This window comes from Petromyzon marinus, chromosome 27 (assembly GCF_048934315.1).
Source record: "Petromyzon marinus isolate PM22_M1 ecotype Great Lakes invasive population chromosome 27, UKy_Petmar_22M1.pri1.0, whole genome shotgun sequence".
NCBI lineage: Eukaryota > Metazoa > Chordata > Hyperoartia > Petromyzontiformes > Petromyzontidae > Petromyzon > Petromyzon marinus.
The window spans coordinates 12,251,277-12,272,158 of NC_133693.1; the positions used below are offsets into that span (position 1 = coordinate 12,251,277).

At 46.4% G+C, this 20,882-nt stretch overlaps 1 protein-coding gene across 4 annotated transcripts in view; it reads left to right on the forward strand.

Moving 5' to 3' along the window:
* LOC116946465 (CUB and sushi domain-containing protein 3-like) overlaps positions 1-20,882 on the forward strand; it is a 692,643-nt gene that overhangs the window by 186,279 nt on the left and 485,482 nt on the right. For all 4 annotated transcript variants that reach the window (XM_032961364.2, XM_032961362.2, XM_032961363.2 and 1 more), the window contains exon 2: positions 9,667-9,883. In XM_032961364.2, coding sequence (XP_032817255.2) covers positions 9,667-9,883 — 217 coding nt within the window. The remainder of the gene's footprint in view (positions 1-9,666; positions 9,884-20,882) is intronic.

The following is a 20,882-nucleotide window of genomic DNA, read 5'->3' on the forward strand; positions in this document are numbered from 1 at the left end:
TTTTCAATTATCTTTTTAATTTTCATTCGAATTAAAAAAAAGATACGTGCTGGATTTTCTTGTTTGGAGTAATTGGTCCTCGAGATGAACACTCATCGAACTCTAGGCCCATGCTGAACCACAGGTGACAGAAACTCCGACCCATCGCCGGCACCTCACTGGTTCCAGCTTCTCGGTGTGTCTCTGACCTCTGAGTCACCTGTCCATCTCATCACCTCATAGGGTTCAAGTTCTGAAATATTCGTCCCTTTCTTATTAAGAATGTTTCAACTCAAGGCAATAAATACACAGACGTTCCTGCAATTATTATTTTCTTCAATCTGCAAATGTCTACAAACACCAAGTCTGCTAATAGAGGGTTAAATCACGTAAATATGTCATTAAACCCGTCATCACCCAACAGCCCGTTAGTAAGGTTTGTCACGTAAACAAAACGTGCCGATCAGTTCCTACTTCAGCACACCGGTGTGTTAGAGAGCCGGTAATTACAATCAGCATCATCAGGCGGCAGCCAAAATTGTTCTCATCAGGCGACAGGCTGGTTGTAACTACCAACTAAACGTCACGGTACTGGAATTGTAAAAGTTGTGAGTTTACTCTCCAGCACACCGCTGTGCTTGGCACGAGTGACTAATTGGCACGTTTTGTTTACGTGACAAACCTTACTAATTGGCTGTGTCGGGTGGTGGCGGGTTTAACGACATTTATATTTTAACGAGATCTAACCCAACGGAACGCCCCTCTATTTTGGATAACATTGGTCGCGAAAGCCTCCTGCTCGGTGTTAACTGACAAAGTCCCCCCCCTCTTACCGCATAGGAGATCATCGCTGCCCAACGGTAAAACAAATCTGACTCCTCCCCATCTGTAATCCCACACTTGCTTTCCCTAGGGCACATTTTCTCCGATTGTTGATCCTATTCGGTGCGATTATTGATATAAATACCTTACCTGGATTTCTTAATTAACATATTCCTCCAGAGGTACCGGCTCCCTTCTCTGCCCCGTGTAATGAAATGGTAATAGCCTTTGCCAGTCCTGCGGCAACCGTTCCTTGTTCCCAAGCATCTTTGAAGATCCCCCATGCACCCTCATCCAGCATCTGCCTCTTTTCATCAGTACCAGCGGCGGCACTGTACATTCGTGGTTGCCTGACCAAGTTTCGGCGGCTTTAATGATTTCTCAACCTTTGCTAGGGTTACCTGTCTCTCCGAATCTTTAGAAAACACTTTTCCCCATGGTGCCTGATGTTTCCCATTGATTCGGGCAAGTCGTGTGATTCCTGCATTTTCAAAGGTCGCATAACCCAGCGCTCTCATCTTCCAGAATGTCACCATCTCCGAGTGTTCTGTGGTGCTGCATGCATTACCGGCCCTACCCCTTGACAGTGAAGTGCGCCTCTTAGTCGCGTCTCAAAATATAGCAATTGCATGCACAGATTTTTAATTAGCATCTTTCACAAGAAGTTGTTTCCCCCCAAAGGGGCTTGCCGATCTAAGAAATTGGCACAGGCACTTTAACACTAGAACTCTTAATAAAATACATTAACACTTTTTGCAGGTGCAAAACACAGACATTATATTCAGAAGGCAGCTTTACCAATTCGGGCAATATAAGATAGAGAAAAAAAAACCAAACACACCATGAGATGGACTCTTGATTTATTGCTTGGTTTGAGCCAACCAGTTCCACGGATGAGGTCGATAAAATAAAAACACAGCGCTGTGTGCCTTAGATTTCAGATCAACTCGAGGCATGCTCCAGCATCCGAGAAATGCAGATTAAGGACATGGGGGTGATGGAACAACCAGGTCTCAAAGATAAGAAGGCTGCCAAAAAAGCCATGAGAGGGCTTAATTAAGAGGGAGGCGTAAACATTGATTGTGGATGCCTGTGTAGTTCTTATTATTCGTGTCTCCTGCCCAACCTCTATGGCACATTTCCCAGTATTCTGCGCAGGCCGCCGCTTTCTGGTGTTGTTGAGGAGTGCATTGTGGCGCTGCAGGGCATCTCACGAGATGAGCCACGGTTCCCTGTGTAGTTGGTGACAGTCCTCCGGTGTGGTGACGCTAGGACAGCAGTGGTGAGATTTCCTCGTGTCGTTCCGGCGTGTTTTGTTTGTGCTTCGAGCTTCTTCTTCGTCTTCTTCATCATCTTCTGAATCGTCTTCTTCTTCGTCTTCTTCATCTTCGTTTTCTTCATGGTCTTCTTCTTAATCGTCTTCGTCTTATTCGTTTACTTCTTCATATTCTTAATCGTCTTCTTCGTCATCTTCTTCGTCTTTTTCGTCTTCTTTGGCTTCTTCTTAATCATCTTCTTTTTTGTCTACTTCATCTTCTTCATCTTATTCTTATCCGTCTTCTTCGTCTTCTTCATAATCTTCTTCGTCTTATTCTTAATCGTCTTCCTCGTCTTATTCTTAATCGTCTTCTTCGTCTGCTTCTTCTTCGTCTTCATCATCATCTTCTTCGTCTTCATCTTTGTCTTCTTATTCTTCGTCTGCTTTCTCTTCTTCATTTTCTTCTTAATCGTCTTCTTCATCTTCTTCCTAATAATCTTCTGTTTCATCTTCTTCTCCGTCTTCATCATCTTCTCATGAATAGTTTTCTTCTTTTTCGTCTTCTTCTTAATCGTCTTCTTAATCGTCTTCCTCTTTGTGTTCGTCTGCCATCTCCGCTGCCTGCCACTACCAATTATTTCAACGCCCCTGTAAGATGCTCTCAATACTCTGCCCTTTTTCTCCTTCTACTTATTCTGTATCCTCTCCCGCCGTCTCCTTCAGAGAGAGAGATGTCGAGCGGTTTGTATTTTTTAAGTTTACTCAATTTGTCGGGTTTCTCTTTTTCAGCAGGTTTCTCTTTTTCATAATTGGAAGTCCAATACACAACTTAATTATGCTTTGCCAAGGGCGAATGCGTAGGATTTGATGCAACAGATGTTTACAAAAAAATGATTTAAAGTAATTTACGTTCATTTTCATGACACTAAGGTACAGCAGTGGGCTGGTACTGCTGTTGGTTTAAGCCAGGGGTGGAGAACCTTTTTCCTGCCAAGGGCCATTTGGATATTTATAACATCATTCGCGGGCCATACAAAATTATCAACTTAAAAATTAGCCTGTTATATTTGGTCAAACATTTCATTAACTCACCTCTAATGCGATGGCTGGAACTGCTTCTCTTTGGTGAGGCGTGTGATGATGTTAGCTGGTATTGATGATGTTGCTACTGCAACTGCTTTGCCAGGTTTGCTCCTAGATTTATTGAATTTCGAGTCCCGCCTGCGGTTGCCTTGGCAGGGCCAGAGACCAAGCGTCAGGCCCGCGGGCCTTACACGGCCCGCGGGCCTGACGTTCCCCACCCCTGGTTTAAGCCACTTCGTTGAGCTATCATCTGCGGCCAGGTCGCTTGTGAAAAAGAAGCTAATAGCTCAGTGGGCTTTAGCTGGTAAAATAAAAATCGTAATCTTTGGTTCTTTTGGTAAATTCACGTAGATAGAAAAAGTAAGTAAAAATACGACAACGTTTCGATCACAACACCAGCGATCGTTATTTACTCTTATTATTTTTTCTATCTACGTGACTTTACCGAAAGAACCAAAAAATATGTATTCCTGCAGTCACGAAAGTTTTAATTCAAAAATAAAAATCAGTTTAGTCTTATTTTTAGTGAGTTGCTTACCTTTCATATACTTTGCACTCCTATCGTATTTTTGATTGTTCTTGTCATTTTCTGACCCGCCCCTAACTGAACATCTCTGTAAAAAAATATAAAGCTTTGTAGTTCATCGGATTCCTCCAGTATAAATAAATATTCTGATTAATGCAAAATAGAGAATGTGACTTTTTGCAATGGTCATCGTGTGGAAGTCTGCCCCACCCCCTTTCCCCCGCCCCCTTCCCCCGCCCCCTTCCCCCGCCAACCCCCACGCCCCGACTAGGGCCACCATTCAGGATGAACACCACTCAAGAAAAAACACTCGACTTGAAAACGCGACCGCAATTTGTGCCCCAGATGTAACAGCATTACATTTGAGGTCATTTGAATATGTCAGATGTATTGTGAGCTGCGTTGCGTTGAAGGGGTTTTAAGTTGCCATGGAATACATGAAAGTGCGTGCGGATAATCAGAAGCACACGTGGGTCATTGTCTACATGAGATCCGTCCAGTCTTTTTTTTAATGATCGTACCTCAAACTCATGGATTTTGTTGTCAAAACACTGATTGGTTGTTAAGTTCGCAAAAGCGTTCAATATTAGGAGGCGCACGTCTGCATGATTTGATAAATCATAATATTTCCATCCGAGCTCCCGTGGGCAATCACACTCTATCGTGAAGGCTAATTAGAGTGCCAAACTAACACGCGCACATCCAAGACCATCAGGTCACTATTGATTATTTTTTTAAGCTTGTCTTTTTAAAGATAATGCACCTGATTAATTTCTAAAGGTGACAGCAGTTGCGCCCCAAGGAGAGATTTTGCTTGGAAATAGTTTTTTTCTCTCCACGTACAGTAAATAAATTGTGCTCATTAGGAACACGTTTACAGCAATACGTAGGATTGCAGCACGCAGGAAATTGGAGTGAAGATGCGCTGCGCCATGAACCCTGGAAAACCGAAGTTATATTCCCAGCCACGGCTAACGTCAGCGCTGAGTGATTTCTGAACTGGTCCTTGTCACCCCTTGTCCTCTCTCCCCTTGCCAACCTGTAATGACCAGAATGGTGAAGTATGGTTTAAACAAAAACCCTATGAACAGGTGGGCCTTCGTCCAGCGGTAGAGTCATAAATGGCTTTGAATGATTAAAGCAATGGTAATGATTATAAACAGGTTATGCTGGGTAATATTTCTTGAATTCACTTAAGCGATAGTCACACGATTTTGTATGAGTGTGTAGGCAGGGGGTTTATGTGGAGGATACTTAATTCTGTAAAATCAATGAATGCTAATAGCCCACAGACAGGGGCCCCAGCGATATAATTTCTCAAGATATGATATCAATTTTCCTGATATGGCGATTATCGTGATATCGGTGTCAGAAAACTTTGAAACTGTTGCATATGTTTATTTCACCGTTGTGCTTTGCTCTACTTTCCGCAACAATCAAATAGATTGAATCGCCTCCCTGAGTCTTCTATTCATTATTGCAACTGTATATCCGTAACTCTTATAACGCACGACTCCGAATCATCCACAGACCCGCGTCGGTCTGTAAAAACTCCTGTTAACTACAGGTCAATTATTACCATCATCCGCTGTCCATCACGGATAAGATAAGAGGACTCACCTGGACGTGGTCACAGCGATTACAAATCTGCTCTTATAATACGCAGGCTCTGTGGGTTCGAGGAGTGGGGTCCATTTGCAGGACCCAAACACACAACCCCAATGGGAATCTGCGACTCATTCATGCATGCACGGTGGTGGTTGCCAGAGGGCAAAGTGAAACGTGTACTCAGTCGCATAAATGCACGCTTCAGGGAAAACCGCTGTTGGGTTTAGCAGGAGGGATAGGCTGCAGTGATCAGTTTAACACGTAGGCTTTCGCGACCAATGTTCAGACCGGAACAGGAGGAGGATTTCTCCACAACTTTGGCTGTCGCCTGATGATGCTGGTTGTTGTTGTAATTACCGGCGAAACGTCATGGTACTCGAATTGTAAATGTTGTAGTGGGTTTACTCTCCAACGCACAACCGGTGTGCTGAACTAGTAACGAATTGGTATGTTTGTTCACGTTACAAACCTTACTAATTGGCTGTGTCGGGTGGTGGCGGGTTTAACAACACACATTTACGTGATCTAACCCAAAAAAACCTTCTATTTTTGGTGTAGTGATCAGGTTGTTATAGCCCAGGGGTCGTTAACCAAAATAACAAGAAGAGCCTATTTTCCGAATTCGGTAAAAACGAACTCAATATTTCAAGAGGTGCAATGCAATGTGAATACGAGACGGTGGTCCTGAATAAATAATAACGGCACGAAGTAGTCTTGAAAGCGCCGCATGCGGCTCTGAAGATGCAGGTTACTGACCCCTGTTTTGGACGGACAGCTTACGGAAGTGGAGCTCGACATTTGAAGGGAGATCTTTCTTGAGTTGTATTTCAGCAAACGTTGATGTGTCTCATTCTTAGACAAAGCTAACAAACGTTTGAAAATTAAAAAAAATACAAATGTTGGTGGTGAATATTAATGTGTTATTCGAGTGGAATGAATGTTGCGGGGAAGGTTTCTCTAACGGCTCAGCGTTCCCAATTTAAACCTCGTGGCAAGGCACTGATTGACAGGCGTGAATGGAGGGTTTTGTGGCGTTAGTTTGAAGGTAAGCACAGCTGTGTATATCAGCATGATTATAAAAAATAATATAACACCTATTATCCGTGATCCGCTTATCTACAATTCCAGAAGTGACTTGCATGGAATCCTTGATGGTGCTTTTCTGCAATCCATAAATCCCAGCAGATTGGCTGAATATTGCATGATGGGTAATACATAGTTCATCATAAGCATGGCACTGCTGCCATGGAGAAGGCCTTGTGCTGCGGTGCTAGTTCCGTATGAGGAGTTGTTGCATTGTAGAGCCCATGGCAGGGCAAAATAATATCGGTGTTCAAACCAGCTCGAATAACTTCAGATCACGTTGCCCCTGATCACCCTTGACCAGGCGTTGTCATAGTAAACGGTGCGTGTGTCTGCGATAAATGCAAAGCGAGCGTCGCAAACCTCCACGCCACAACATCGCGGAGCTTAAGGAATTCCCAGCATCCAACGCGTGTGTTTACTGTGATAATGAGTATTTATCACGGCTCGGCTCAGGATTGGCTCTTTTCTCAAGTGGCCCGGCTGAGAGGCAACGCGCGTGGCTTGAGCCAGCACTGCGCACGGCCCCAGCCACGCTCGGGGACTTAGCACGGAGCCGAGCCTGAGCCCAAGCCACGGCTCAGCCGCTCGTGCGTCAAGCAAACTGAGCGGTTCAAAGCCTGAGCGTTGCCGTGCTGGTGGAGGCCGAGCGAGAGTCGAACTGTAGACTGAGAAATACGGCCCTTCCATCACCGCTCATTCTGTGTGCAGGCGTTGCCACCGGGCAACGTGCAGAGGAGGCCCGCTGATTTCATCTCTCTGACACTCCGCAACTGTGCAACTGTTTGCTGGCCTGCTTTCGAGCGCTGCCCTTCCATAGCACGGACATCAGGCACCGAGGGTTCATCGGAATTCCTCCGGTTTGGATTGCCAGAGGTAGAAAAGTTGCAGTAATCTGACCGTGAGACTTGGGAGAATGAATGCGATGCCATAATTTAATTTTGAGTTATAAATCTCACGGTAGTCTTAAGTCTAACCACAGGCATGCACACTTGAAGCTTTGTTTTTAATCCGCATACGAAATGCCTCAAGCCTGTGCACATTTGGGTAATGTTTTTTTATGTAAATCCATAGGTGGAGTTTGACTTCTATATTTGGGTGGGGTGGCAGGGGTTCGCTTTGTCCCTCACATTAGGAATATCGGGTACATATAATTCATGTTTTAAAATATTCATTGTAAACTACTTAAAATTAATTAATAAAGGTGTCCCGTTTGGGGTGGGGGCATTGCCCACCCCCCACCGCCAACTCCGCCCATGTGGAAATCACAACATACTCAGGAGCATTCCTGAGTCATCATTACATTTCCTCGAACAGATCTGTTGTTTTAACTTTCCATTTACATTGTTACCAAGGGAAATCCACACGGTTCTAGTGGGTTTGTTACGTCAGTCTTGATTTGAAGCTTTCGTGACTGCAGGAATCCATACTCTTTGGTTCTTTCGGTAATGTCACGTAGGTATAATTATTTTTTCTACCTACGTGACTTTACCGAAAGAACCAAAGAGTAATGGTTTGCTTTCGTGACTGCAGGGATTCATATTCTTGGTTCTTTCGGTAAAGTCACGTAGAAGGGAAACAATGAAATAATAAATATATAGAAAACAATAAAATTCTCATGACGCTTCGACTGCAACACAAGCAATCATCATCATCATGTGTGAAAACCACAGCCAGAAAATATGAACCTTCTACGTGACTTTACCGAAAGAATCAAGAATATAACCAAAGAGTATTGTTACATCAGGATAACTCGAGCTGTCCGAGCTGTGCCCAAAACTGCACGGTAGACGGTGGCCCTGGTAAGGTTTATTTATAGGGGGGAATTTTGGCTATTTTAGTCGCAGTCATTTTTGTTTGTGCCACCACAAAGGACAACGACAAAGATCGCCCGTGTAGCCTTAACAGGCTGTTGGGGCAAGTGCTGCTAGCGAGGACCTATGAAGGCCGGCACGGCACACGAGGGTAGTGGGTGGCAAGCACCACGGCCGACCGCCTTTGTCTCCCCAGTGGCGATGTTTACTACATACCGCACTGAGCACTCATTTGAGGCTGAGTGGACCTAGGAGGAGACCCAGGACCGTTTCAGATAATCGCCACCGGTGTTGGCCGGGAGCGGGGATCGAACTCGGGCCGCCGAGTTCGTAGCGCAGCTCGCTCACTGCTACATCACCGCTCCCCACACTCACGGCACACTGACGCACACCCACGGACGTACACTGTTCCATACGTGGCACGTGTGGTATTTGCAATGAGCTGCCTCCTTCACATTGCTCCCCCTGAGCTCTGTGTATGGAAACCTGCCACCCCAATCTTCTTAGCTCCAATGTAGGGTAAGGTAAAGGGTAGGGTTTAGGTAGCGCGAAGTATTATCCGGTAAACACCTTGTTTACCGTAAACACCTTGTTTACCGTAAACACCTTGTTTACCACAAACACCTTGTTTACCATAAACACCTTGTTTACCACAAACACCTTGTTTACCGTAAACACCTTGTCTACTGTACACACCTTGTTTACCGTACACGCCTTGTTTACCGTACACACCTTGTTTACCGTACACACCTTGTTTACCGTAAACACCTTGTTTACCGTACACACCTTGTCTACCGTACACACCTTGTGTACCATAAACACCTTGTTTACCGTACACACCTTGTTTACCGTACACACCTTGTTTACCATAAACACCTTGTTTACCGTACACACCTTGTTTACCATAAACACCTTGTTTACCATAAACACCTTGTTTACCGTACACACCTTGTTTACCGTACACACCTTGTTTACCGTACACACCTTGTTTACCGTACACACCTTGTTTACAGTAAACACCTTGTTTACCGTAAACACCTTGTTTACCGTACACACCTTGTTTACAGTAAACACCTTCTTTACCTACTACCTTGTTTACCGTAAACACCTTGTTTACCATAAACACCTTGTTTACCGTACACACCTTGTTTACCGCTCGCTAAAAGCTCCGTGGCGCAGTCCGTGGCCTCCATTTAAAATTGGAATCATCGGGATTATTCTAGAGATTAATAAAGCGCTCTACCTAGCATTTACCTGTTATACACCTTGTTCATGTGTAGAAGTACCCCAGTAATTACCCTGTAATCGTGTAATTTGTATGGGGTAACGGTAAAAGGTAGGGTAAAGGTAGCCTCGTTGTTTTGACCTTTCACCTTACCTTGCCGAGGCCTACTCCAATTGTGCGGCAGCGTCCGGATAGCGATGACAGCCGGCGTTCTATGACGATGACATAACGCGGTCCGTTCCTCCCCGTGGCCGCGCTGCGTGCTTAGGTGAACTCTGCGGAGGGTTGCTGAAGGGGAGCAACGGGACGGTGGAAAGCCCCGGCTACCCCTACGGATACCCCAACGGCGCCAACTGCACGTGGATCATACAGACGGAGGAGCCCAACCGCATCCAGCTGGTCTTCCTCTCCTTCGCCCTGGAGGAAGACTACGACCTGCTCGTCGTCTTCGAGGGCCAGCCCAGCCAAGGGAACCTGCGCATGAGGTAACGTGGTTTGGGCTCGTTGCACCGCTGCCGCTGCTGCTGCGTGGGCCCCGTTAAGGGGACCGAATCAAGCCCCGCGAATCGCTGGTGGAAGGGCCTCCACTAGAGGGAGCTCTCGAGAGCCCCGCCCCCTCCTCTATCGAAGGTACTTGGCCTCCTCTTCAATGCTGCGATGGACATCTTGGAAGGTCGTGGGCAAGTACCCACGACTTTAACCCCGCCAGGTGCGGCCTGCTGACCGGCTCGCTGGGTTGCACAGGGGGTCGGGGTGGGGGGGGATTCAGGAAACTCGCCCCATTGTTTATACTTTGTCGTGCCGGACGGTCCAATTGAACCGGAGGACATTCGGCGGTGCGAGGTCGGTGCGCCGAGCCTCCGATGAGGTGTGTACGTAGTGTAAGTTGGCTTGGGCGAATAATTTATGAGAATTTCAAAATTAAGTGACAGAAACGCAAAAGAAATACAAGAGGTTGTCATTGAAAAAGGAGCACCACTCTCATCTGCCCTAAATTATGTTAACCCGTTGATACTTTAGTAGCTCCTTCACAAAATCACCGCTGCAATGACGAATGGCTCGATGGAGGCAAGGGTTTTGTGGCTCGAAAAAGACTCAAATCCACGAGGATACAAGGGGGCCAGGAGATGGCAGCACAGCAAGAGAGTGTGTGCTTGTGAACCCGGTCCGTGTGGGATTTCTCTTTTTAGTACAGCATTGAACGGCGCTCTCTCGTCAAAAGGTGCATGACCCATCACGCGAACGGCGGTCATCCTCGCCGCAGCGGCTTTTGGCTGCTGGCCATCGAATAAAGACGGCGGTCACTCCTTTGTGCGCACTCAGATGCGCTTCTGCGTCCGTCTGGAACGCTCTTCGTTCCGATATTATGAAGCCGCTGGATCTCGGCACTTTTAAATCATCTAGTTTGAAAACTCATTTCTTTATGCCTGCTTTTTGTGTTTAGTTCGTTGTCCTTCTCCCCGCACCTCCAATTAGTACGGTTGGCTACGTACGGCGCGGAAGAGGTTCAACATATATGCTTGCATACATTTGTGAGGTGAAGCGTCCCATTTTATCCAGTTACCCTGCTGTGTTGCAAGGGAGGCACGGTGGAATAGGCAACAATGGAACAGAATGCATCTGAGGTGGTTGAAGAACAAAAATGAGCAATTAATATTATTAATAGACTAGACGTGAGGCATATTGCCTCTGCATCTCTGATGAGCACGGCTGGATACGTACGTTGCGAGAAGAAGTTCAACGTACACACAAAACAAAGACAAAGATACACACACATACACACGTACACATATACACACATACACACACATACACACACGTACACACACGTAAGTTGTGAGAAGAAGTTCAATGTACACACAAAACAAAGACAAAGATACACACGTACACACGTACAACAACAACAACCGCCATTCGCCACTAAGTGGCGGTGACGTCACCACGACGCTTGTGCCAGGCCATGTGCACCTTGAGGCCACGTGAAGTGTCGAACACCCGCTGGCAAGAGGTCACAGGGCAGACCCAGGTGCCACGGGTCGACTGACTGAGACAACTGGCTGATGCACCACCTGTGCCCCCTACTGTGCCAACTTGCTGTGCTTTAGCCACCCGGCGCTCCGCTCATTGTTGTAAGCGTCGCTCCTCCGTCCTCCTTTGTTGTTGGAGAGCGACTGCCTCCAACTGTCCAATGGCGTCCTTCACGAGCCTCCTCCACAGAGGCCGATCTTGATACCGCTGGTACCAGTCATTGGCAAGCCCACTCAGCTCCACGTCCTCCTGTACCACATCACTCCATCTCTTCTCTAGCCCGTGCCGCGCCCGTTTAGCCCCCTCTATCCAGCCTTGTCTGCCGGAGGAGCTCACCGATGGGACTTTGCCCAGATCTTTCAAGGATTTGTGAGCTCCTCACACAATCCAACCTGGTTAAACCCAGGATGGATCGTAGGCAGGCCAGCCTAAATGTTTCTAACCGGCAAAGATGCTCCATTAGGGGGATCCACACACATACACACGTGCACACACGTACACACACGTATGTTGCACCAAAAACAAGGACGAGGCGCTGAATGGTTGGTGAGGAGGTGAGCTTGACACTAAGAGAACGCGGTGGAGCGGTGGAAACAACCAATATACACACCTGTATGTATGTACATGCATACTTACGTACATACATACACAGATTTGTGTACACACAGATATATATCAGTACACACATATGTATATATTGGTTGTTGTATCAAGGGAACGCGGTGCCACACAGGAGCATGGCAAGGGCCTCCGGTACGCAGATTGAAATTGCGAGGCTGCACATCCAATTCCCCCCCTCTCCCGTCATAGAACGGCACCCGGGACCCCTGCGGACCCCTGCGGACCCCTACGGACCCCTACGGCCCCCTGTGCAGTTGCACCGCCTGCACTCCCGACGTCGCCGCGCCATCAGAATGCTCGCTCGTTTGCCTCTTTTGTGCCCATTGATGATCAGCTGCATGATGCAGCGCCGGGGTTCCAACTCAAGTTAAATTCGAAGGGCACATTCATTTTCACTCCAACGCTGTCCTCTGGACAGTCCGGTCCCTTCACCTGATGAAGGCCACTTGTGTTGTGGCCGAAACGTCGTGATTTTTATTTTTTACCTATGTGAATTTGCCGAATAGAACAAAAGAGTAAAGTGCCCTCCTGTTTACTATATCTCAATAATTCAGTTTTTTCCCCACTTGTAAAAAGAAATAAGCCTAAATGAGAGGTTCGCCAAACTTTTCAATTGCAGGCCCCCATCACAAAGAGTTGTGAGGCTCAGTGAGGCTTTCATGGGAAAATAACCAAATTCATTCACTCCAGCTCGGCTGGGCAATCTGGCTTGGCCCCGTGTCTCTATCGTGGTTCTTCTCTTTCCATCACGAATCCCTCATCCCGCGTTGGAATTATTCTACCACCAAACACATTTACAGCTTCCTGCGCACAGCCTCTGTCCAGCTGCTATTGCTCAGGCAAAAGTTGAGTTTATATTCAACTACAAGTCCAAAGCTATTCTCTAACCAATCACCTTACTTGTGAATATTTCATTGTAATTGCCAAAACTGCCTCAGAAAACGGTTAACTTTAATTTGCCCTTTTCAATGCCCTCTTTCCATTGGTAGTGACCCTAACTCTAACGTTAACACCTTCAACTTGCTTTTCTGTTATTCCGCTGTCGACAAACCAGGGCCGATCGTGCCCTGTGTTTCCAGCCATGGCTCCAATTTAGTTGTATAACCGTTCAGTTATCAGCGTGTTCATATCGTGGCGATCAACAAAAGCCTTATGTTATGATTCCTGTCATCATCTTGTATACATGTCAACCTGGCTCCCCTGTTATCTCCACCAGTTAGTTTAAAAATTGCACGTTATATTCTCATGCTGGAATGCACTTTTGCTCAACTGTCCCCAAGAAAGGTGACCCATTTCATCTCTCAAACCACTGGCCAATTTGACCTCACTCATGTTCTCTCAAGAGCTGTGGAGTCCATAATTGCTGAGGCAATTGTTCAAGCATTTAGGAAAATATTCTCTAATTAGTGAGCGCCAAATGGGCTCAATAAAGGTCACGCAGCAGCTGTCCTCCACCGGCCCGTATCCCATCTGAGAGTTATGGCCCCAAAGTGCCTGAGCGAGCCAAGACTTCTCACTCTAAACTTTGCTCACGTCTCTGATAGAGGATAGCACTCGGGACGGTTCCAAAAGCTTCCATCCATTAAAGCAAACTATTTGCTCTTCCACTGCTATCTTTTCATCCGGTTATTCTGTATCGACCATTATTTATGGTTTCTGCTCTGCCACATTTCCTATTCAAAAGTATAACCCAGGGCTCTGTCTTGTCCTTAGCCGCTTTATCTTGTTTATGAATTATCTACTGATCACAGCGTGCAACCCGATCCTCTGTGGCGGCGGCGATGATGACACCACACTTCATTTCAGCTCTTCGTTCAAAACTCCAGCTGGTCGCTCCACCTTCAACAGCCAGAATAGATTTGGGTGCCACGCCAACGTGCTAACCGTTGCCGGTTCCCTAGCAGAGCCACGATAACCTTGTCGCACTTCTAAGACGCGGACACTCAATGTTTCCATGGCGCGAGCACAAACACCACCTCGAATCTCTTTGTCGGTCTGTTCCACCTTCTTGCATGGTCTTACTCATGGACTGTGTGTCACCAAACCTCAGTGCTTGTACATAGATCAATTGATTTGTGAAGTTTTGAATGTATTGATGCTATTTTGTCGCGAAATGGAATTCCCAGCACGAGCTGGAAGTTCCCGCAGCACATTTATTATCTTAACTCACGTGAATTGGCAAAATAACACGACGAATTTCCACACAACGCGCATCTCACTTGCGCGTGTCTGTGATCGAGTCTCACGGTATGACTGCGACATCTCAGATGAGTTGCAACCTCCAGTCCACGCTGGGTTTTGTCCTGGAGACTGCCTTCTTCTCTACCACTCGGCCCCATGGATGTAAGAGGAGTATAACGCAGTCCTCTGACTTTACTATTTGCCACGCAAAGTCATGGATGATAGGAAGGGCTCATCCTTGAACAATGAGGGGAGAATTGTACGTCCGCTTTATCTGTTGCACAACAGGGGTCATGGATGTTCTGCGGCGTCTGCTTCTGTTGGCCATTCTCTAATGTGACGCCGCTTGCACGTAATGAATAGAATTATTGAAAACGGACCTCCCCACATCCTTCACCTCCCCACATCCCTCATCTCTGCACTCCAGATGATCCAACATGCCCACGGGCAGACTTCTTATCCACACACGTTAATGAGGCCACATTATCCCAAGACACCAACCCCTCCGCTGGCTCCGAGTCCAATCCCTGTGCGGTACGAGGCCGTGTATCCACATTGTATTGTTTGAGATCCGATTGTTACAAATATCCCGTGTCCACATTGCTACGACTTGTTTGCCGCCACGTGTGATTTATTTTACGTGGCATACGATATGCGCTGCCTCGTGGCTTAATCTAATACCTGTTTGGCTTAATTTACAGCTATATCCTAAGCCAGGAAGACTGCGACTCCCACACACACGGCTACTTCGAGTGAATGCTAAACATTCCCCAGTGTTCATGAAAAACACACACTGCCCTAATTAGGTACTTTCTTTCAGGAGTATATATTAGCTTTCAGAGTTTTTGAAGACGTCGAATATCATTCCTATAAAAAAATATATGCATGCACGATTTCCCATTATGTGTGAGAGCCACAAATATAATGAAAACAAATATACTGCGCAAAGACGTTTCCTATGATATAAATTATGTATTAGCTTATGGAGGAAGTGTCATTAGTTTGCTATTTATATGGGAAAAAGAGCACAATTATATGCGTGTATCTAAATAAAGAGACACGGCATTTGAGCTGCTTCTCAGAGCAGTTTTCTTTTCTATCGAAACGTAACGGTGACTAGGAGATGTTATCTCCCTCGCCTGGTATACAGGAGGTCATGCGTTCGATCCCAACCCTGACGCCTGCTGTATATTTGGAGTTTGCGTCTCTCTCTTCCCGTGGTCGCGTGGATTTTTCTTCGGGTCCTCCGGTTTTTCCCTCCACATTTAGAATCAACATCACGCGTTTAAATTATTTGGCTGATGCTATAAATTTACACACAATGATACGCCACTTTGTTGAGCTATCATTTGTGGCCAGGTTGCTTCTGACAAAGAACTACGTAGCTCAGTGGGCCTTACCTGGTAAAATAAATACATACAATCGTTTTCAAAGCTGGTCACATTTTGCGAATTCATCTCATTGTAATTGCATAAATGAACTACTGGAAACCATTCACCTGAGAACCACGTTCCTACGCAGAAAACAACATCCGCAAAAAATTTCGATTTGGAAAACATTGTGAAAATATTGAAACGGTAAACAAACACGCACGAGTGTGTTAATGTGTAAACAGTATGGTAAACAAACACGCACGAGTGTGTTAATGTGTAAACAGTATGGTAAACAAACACGCACGAGTGTGTTCATGTGTAAACAGTATGGTAAACAAACACGCACGAGTGTGTTCATGTGTAAACAGTATGGTAAACAAACACGCACGAGTGTGTTCATGTGTAAACAGTATGGTAAACAAACACACACGAGTGTGTTCATGTGTAAACAGTATGGTAAACAAACACGCACGAGTGTGTTCATGTGTAAACAGTATGGTAAACAAACACGCACGAGTGTGTTCATGTGTAAACAGTATGGTAAACAAACACGCACGAGTGTGTTCATGTGTAAACAGTATGGTAAACAAACACACACGAGTGTGTTCATGTGTAAACAGTATGGTTAACAAACACGCACGAGTGTGTTCATGTGTAAACAGTATGGTAAACAAACACGCACGAGTGTGTTCATGTGTAAACAGTATGGTAAACAAACACGCACGAGTGTGTTAATGTGTAAACAGTATGGTAAACAAACATGCACGAGTGTGTTAATGTGTAAACAGTATGGTAAACAAACACGCACGAGTGTTAATGTGTAAACAGTATGGTAAACAAACACGCACGAGTGTGTTAATGTGTAAACAGTATGGTAAACAAACACGCACGAGTGTGTTCATGTGTAAACAGTATGGTAAACAAACACGCACGAGTGTGTTCATGTGTAAACAGTATGGTAAACAAACACGCACGAGTGTGTTCATGTGTAAACAGTATGGTAAACAAACACGCACGAGTGTGTTCATGTGTAAACAGTATGGTAAACAAACACGCACGAGTGTGTTAATGTGTAAACAGTATGGTAAACAAACACGCACGAGTGTGTTCATGTGTAAACAGTATGGTAAACAAACACGCACGAGTGTGTTAATGTGTAAACAGTATGGTAAACAAACACGAACGAGTGTGTTAATGTGTAAACAGTATGGTAAACAAACACGCACGAGTGTGTTAATGTGTAAACAGTATGGTAAACAAACACGCACGAGTGTGTTCATGTGTAAACAGTATGGTAAACAAACACGCACGAGTGTGTTAATGTGTAAACAGTATGGCTGCTGCTTGCTCACTCCACTGCTAGCGGAGAGCCTCCAGTCAAGCGAGCTCTAGAGAACGCCATCCAGAGGATATTTGGCCAACTGTTCCACGCTGGCAAAATAACTTGATGGGAAACCCCAAAGTTTTCCTCACCACATGTGACCTGCCAACCGACTAACTTGCATGTAAAGAGGCAGGCGGCTGCAATTATTATTTCAACTACTGCACCGAAATTGCAATCTGTAATCCACCAATTTGATCTCGCGGTGCGGCAATTCCAACAATGTGTGGAGTTTCTTTAATCGAGCAGCGTGGAAGAGTAGGCCGAGACACCCTTGAGAGGGGTTCACAAGACGAGCTCTCTCGGAGGGGGGTCGCTTTCACCAATACGGCATTAGTGTGAGGACCACTACACGTGTATTGTCACGGACCGCACACGTCACGGACCGCCACACGTCACGGACCGCACACGTCACGGACCGCACACGTCACGGACCGCACACGTCACGGACCGCACACGTCACGGACCGCACACGTCACGGACCGCACACGTCACGGACCGCACACGTCACGGACCGCCACACGTCACGGACCGCCACACGTTGTGTATTGTCACGGACCGCACTAAAGTCAAGGACCGCACACGTCACGAACCGCCACACGTCACGGACCGCACACGTCACGGACCGCACACGTCACGGACCGCCACACGTCACGGACCGCACACGTCACGGACCGCCACACGTCACGGACCGCCACACGTTGTGTATTGTCATGGACCGCACTAAAGTCAAGGGCCGCACTAAAGGCCACCAGCGGCTACCATTTGGCCCGCGGGCCTTCCAATGAAGAACAGTGCTCGAGTGTTTGACCGGATAGAGGGGGCTAAATGGGCACAACACTGGCTGGAAATGAGACGAACTGATGCGGTACGGGAGGATGTGGAGCTGAGTGGACTTGCAAGTTGGTATCAGCGTTGTCAAGATTGGCCTCTTTGGAGGAGGCTCGTGAAGGACGCGACTGCGCATTTGGGGACAGTCGACCACCAACAACAACGGAGGGCGGAGGAGCGACGCTCACAACAACGAGCGGAGCGACGGGCGGTTAAATTAAGAAAGTTGGCACAGTAGGGGGTACAGCTGGTGCATCGGCCAGTCATCTCAGTCAGTCAACCAATTGCACCTGGGCCTGTCCCGTGACCTCCTTTCAGAAGTGTGCCATCGACACTTCACGTGGCCTCAAAGTGCAGCTGGCCTGGCACGGGCGCTGTGGTGACATCACCGTCACTTGGTGGCGAATAGCGGGTGTTGTATTGTGGGGGTTTTCACCAGGAGGTGTGAAAGGCTTGATTGAAGCGGAGGAAACGTGAGATGCATATCATGACGCCGTGCGCTGTACGGGCAGCGCATGGTGTCATTTGCATTATAAACCACTAATTATGCACAGCGTGTAATAGTAGCACGGCACGAATACACATCAACATTGGAATTGCAATCTACCGTAATAATCTAATCATAGAGCTAGCACCTTTATATGCATTAGAATTTTCAGATTAAATAACTAACATATTCATCAAACTGGCCTTCTTAATGCAACATGTTTCCCCTCCAAGTGCAGTTTTTCATGTTACGCGCAATTTAATTATGCAAAACAGCTGTCAACACAACGGACAAAAGCTGCTTTGAAAGTGCATGCATGATGCAGACATCCGGCGGTGCACTTTTTTCAAAGATTGCGCGCGATACGGCACAGCGTGCAGGTGCGATCAGAATACAAAACGTCTCAGCAGCGTGCGTGGGGCATGAAATCATCCGCTATTGCGCATCGCCCCCTCTGTGTAAGTACGTGTGTACATTTCACTTCTTTCGCACCGTATGTAACCAACCATGCTAATCGGAGGTGCGCGGGGAAGGACAACAAACTAAACACAACAAGCTGTTCTAAAGAAATTAGTTTTAAATCTAGAGTGTGCAAAAGTGCATAGCTCTAGTGGCTTCCCAATATCGGAAGGAAGAGACCCACAGAGATCCAGACTTATAGGACCATAGAGACCCACATAAACCCATAGAGACCCATGCTCATATGTATGTACGTATGTTGAACTTCTTTCAGACCTTACGTAACCAACCGTGCTAATCGGAGGTGTGGGGGAAGGACAACACATTCAACCCAAAAACAGTTCTGAAGAAATGAGTTGCAAATCAAATTATTAAAAAATGCATGGCTCCCATTGGCTTCCTAATATCGGACAGAAGAGCATTCCAGACGGCTGCAGAAGCGCATCTGAAAGCGCTGCGCGATGCGGTGACCACCGTCTTTGTTCGATGGTGAGGATGAGCATAGTTTGCGTGTGCACTTGCGATACTCGCCGTGAACCGTTTCATTGTAGAATCGGCCGTTACTCAACCGCCACATACTATGGGAGATCTTATCCGCGACCCTATTACCCGTAACTCTTATTATCCGCGGGATCTATAGGGTTCAAGGCAACTCCTGTTGTCCACGGCGCTGTTCACGTAATTTTCCGCAACTATCTGCGGACGTGGAAGTACAATTTTGGATAACCCTACGATTAATATTTAATAGCCCACGTTGAATATTGACCAACGTGGTGAATTCCATGCGGTTAATAGGATCCGAGACTTTGGTCCTGTACATCATCGATAAGGGTTTCAAAACTCAATACATTTTTTGTTGTGTTTTTGAACAACTGGAAAAAATCCAAACCCTTTCACGGTTGAAGTTCCTTAAGGATGATTCTGTCCCAGACACGTGCGCTCACTACGAGGAGCAGCTAATCATCAAATGCGTACGCATGTAATAACAGTGTTCATGTGGGTTTTTTTTTTTCCAATCAGCACAGTTAATCCACAGCCCAGGTAATCTGCCCGCGGATAATTGGGCGTTACCTCGAAGTGCGACATTCGTCATTAGGCGCTGTCATTAGATGCGCAGCGGTGTTTGAAAAGCTGATTTTTTTTTTCAGTTTTCTGGAACGAGCAGAGAGCATCTGCCATGACCCACCGTAACGGTGGCAATATAATTAGCATTCTATCGCCACTGCCTTGCGCTGCAAAGAGTGCTGGGGGTTTCCTGTTCCCTTTCGCTTGAGTTGCGCTGGAACAAGACAATCATTATTAATCCGGCGTTGGAATGGCCAATTTTTATGGAAACACTTAAAAAGGTCGTCATTGAGGCAAATTTGGGCAAATCGATGGCCCAACTCGTCCATATATGGGCCTGAACATGTTAACATAATTTATCATTAAGTCTGTCGTGGGATTCATTATGTCCTGTTAGAGCACGAAACATCTCACAGCCGATGTAGGTTACACTGCACTTTCTGCTTTGCAAGTGCACTACAAATTGAGCTACTCCGGGGCGATGCAAAAAAGCAAGATCGCCGAAGTTGAGCTTGCCTTTCACTTCTTTGGAGAGGCTCAAATAATCTGTTCTGTAACTTAAAAAAAAATTGAACCAGCACTGCCCGCACATTTTGCGTGGGATCCACGACCGTAGGTTGAGAGTGCGGGGAGGGAGACGTGATGACGTCAGCCTGACGCACGAACCCGCCTCCACGCCGTGGGATGCGGGTGACGTCACCGCGCAGATGTGCTCGGTGACGTCAACACCGAGCTCTTTGCCCGCGCGCCAGCCAGCCAGCCAAACTTTTTTTTCTCTCATATACAGGAGCATGAAAACCGTTTTGTCTATGAGTGTAAGGATAGAGTTTTGCACATTTCAATAAAATTACGCCTTTTAATGTGAAAGCATTTCAAAAACAAGGAACGACATTGGCGAGAAAAATAGAAACGTGTTTAAAACTCTCAATCATGCGCAGGTTGCATTTTCAGCGGTCGATTGCCTGAGAACCCACAATCAATGGTAACTTGATTATTCTTGACATGCACGTATAATTGCCCGAGCACACTTTTGCCCATTGATTTAAGGGATGAGGTTT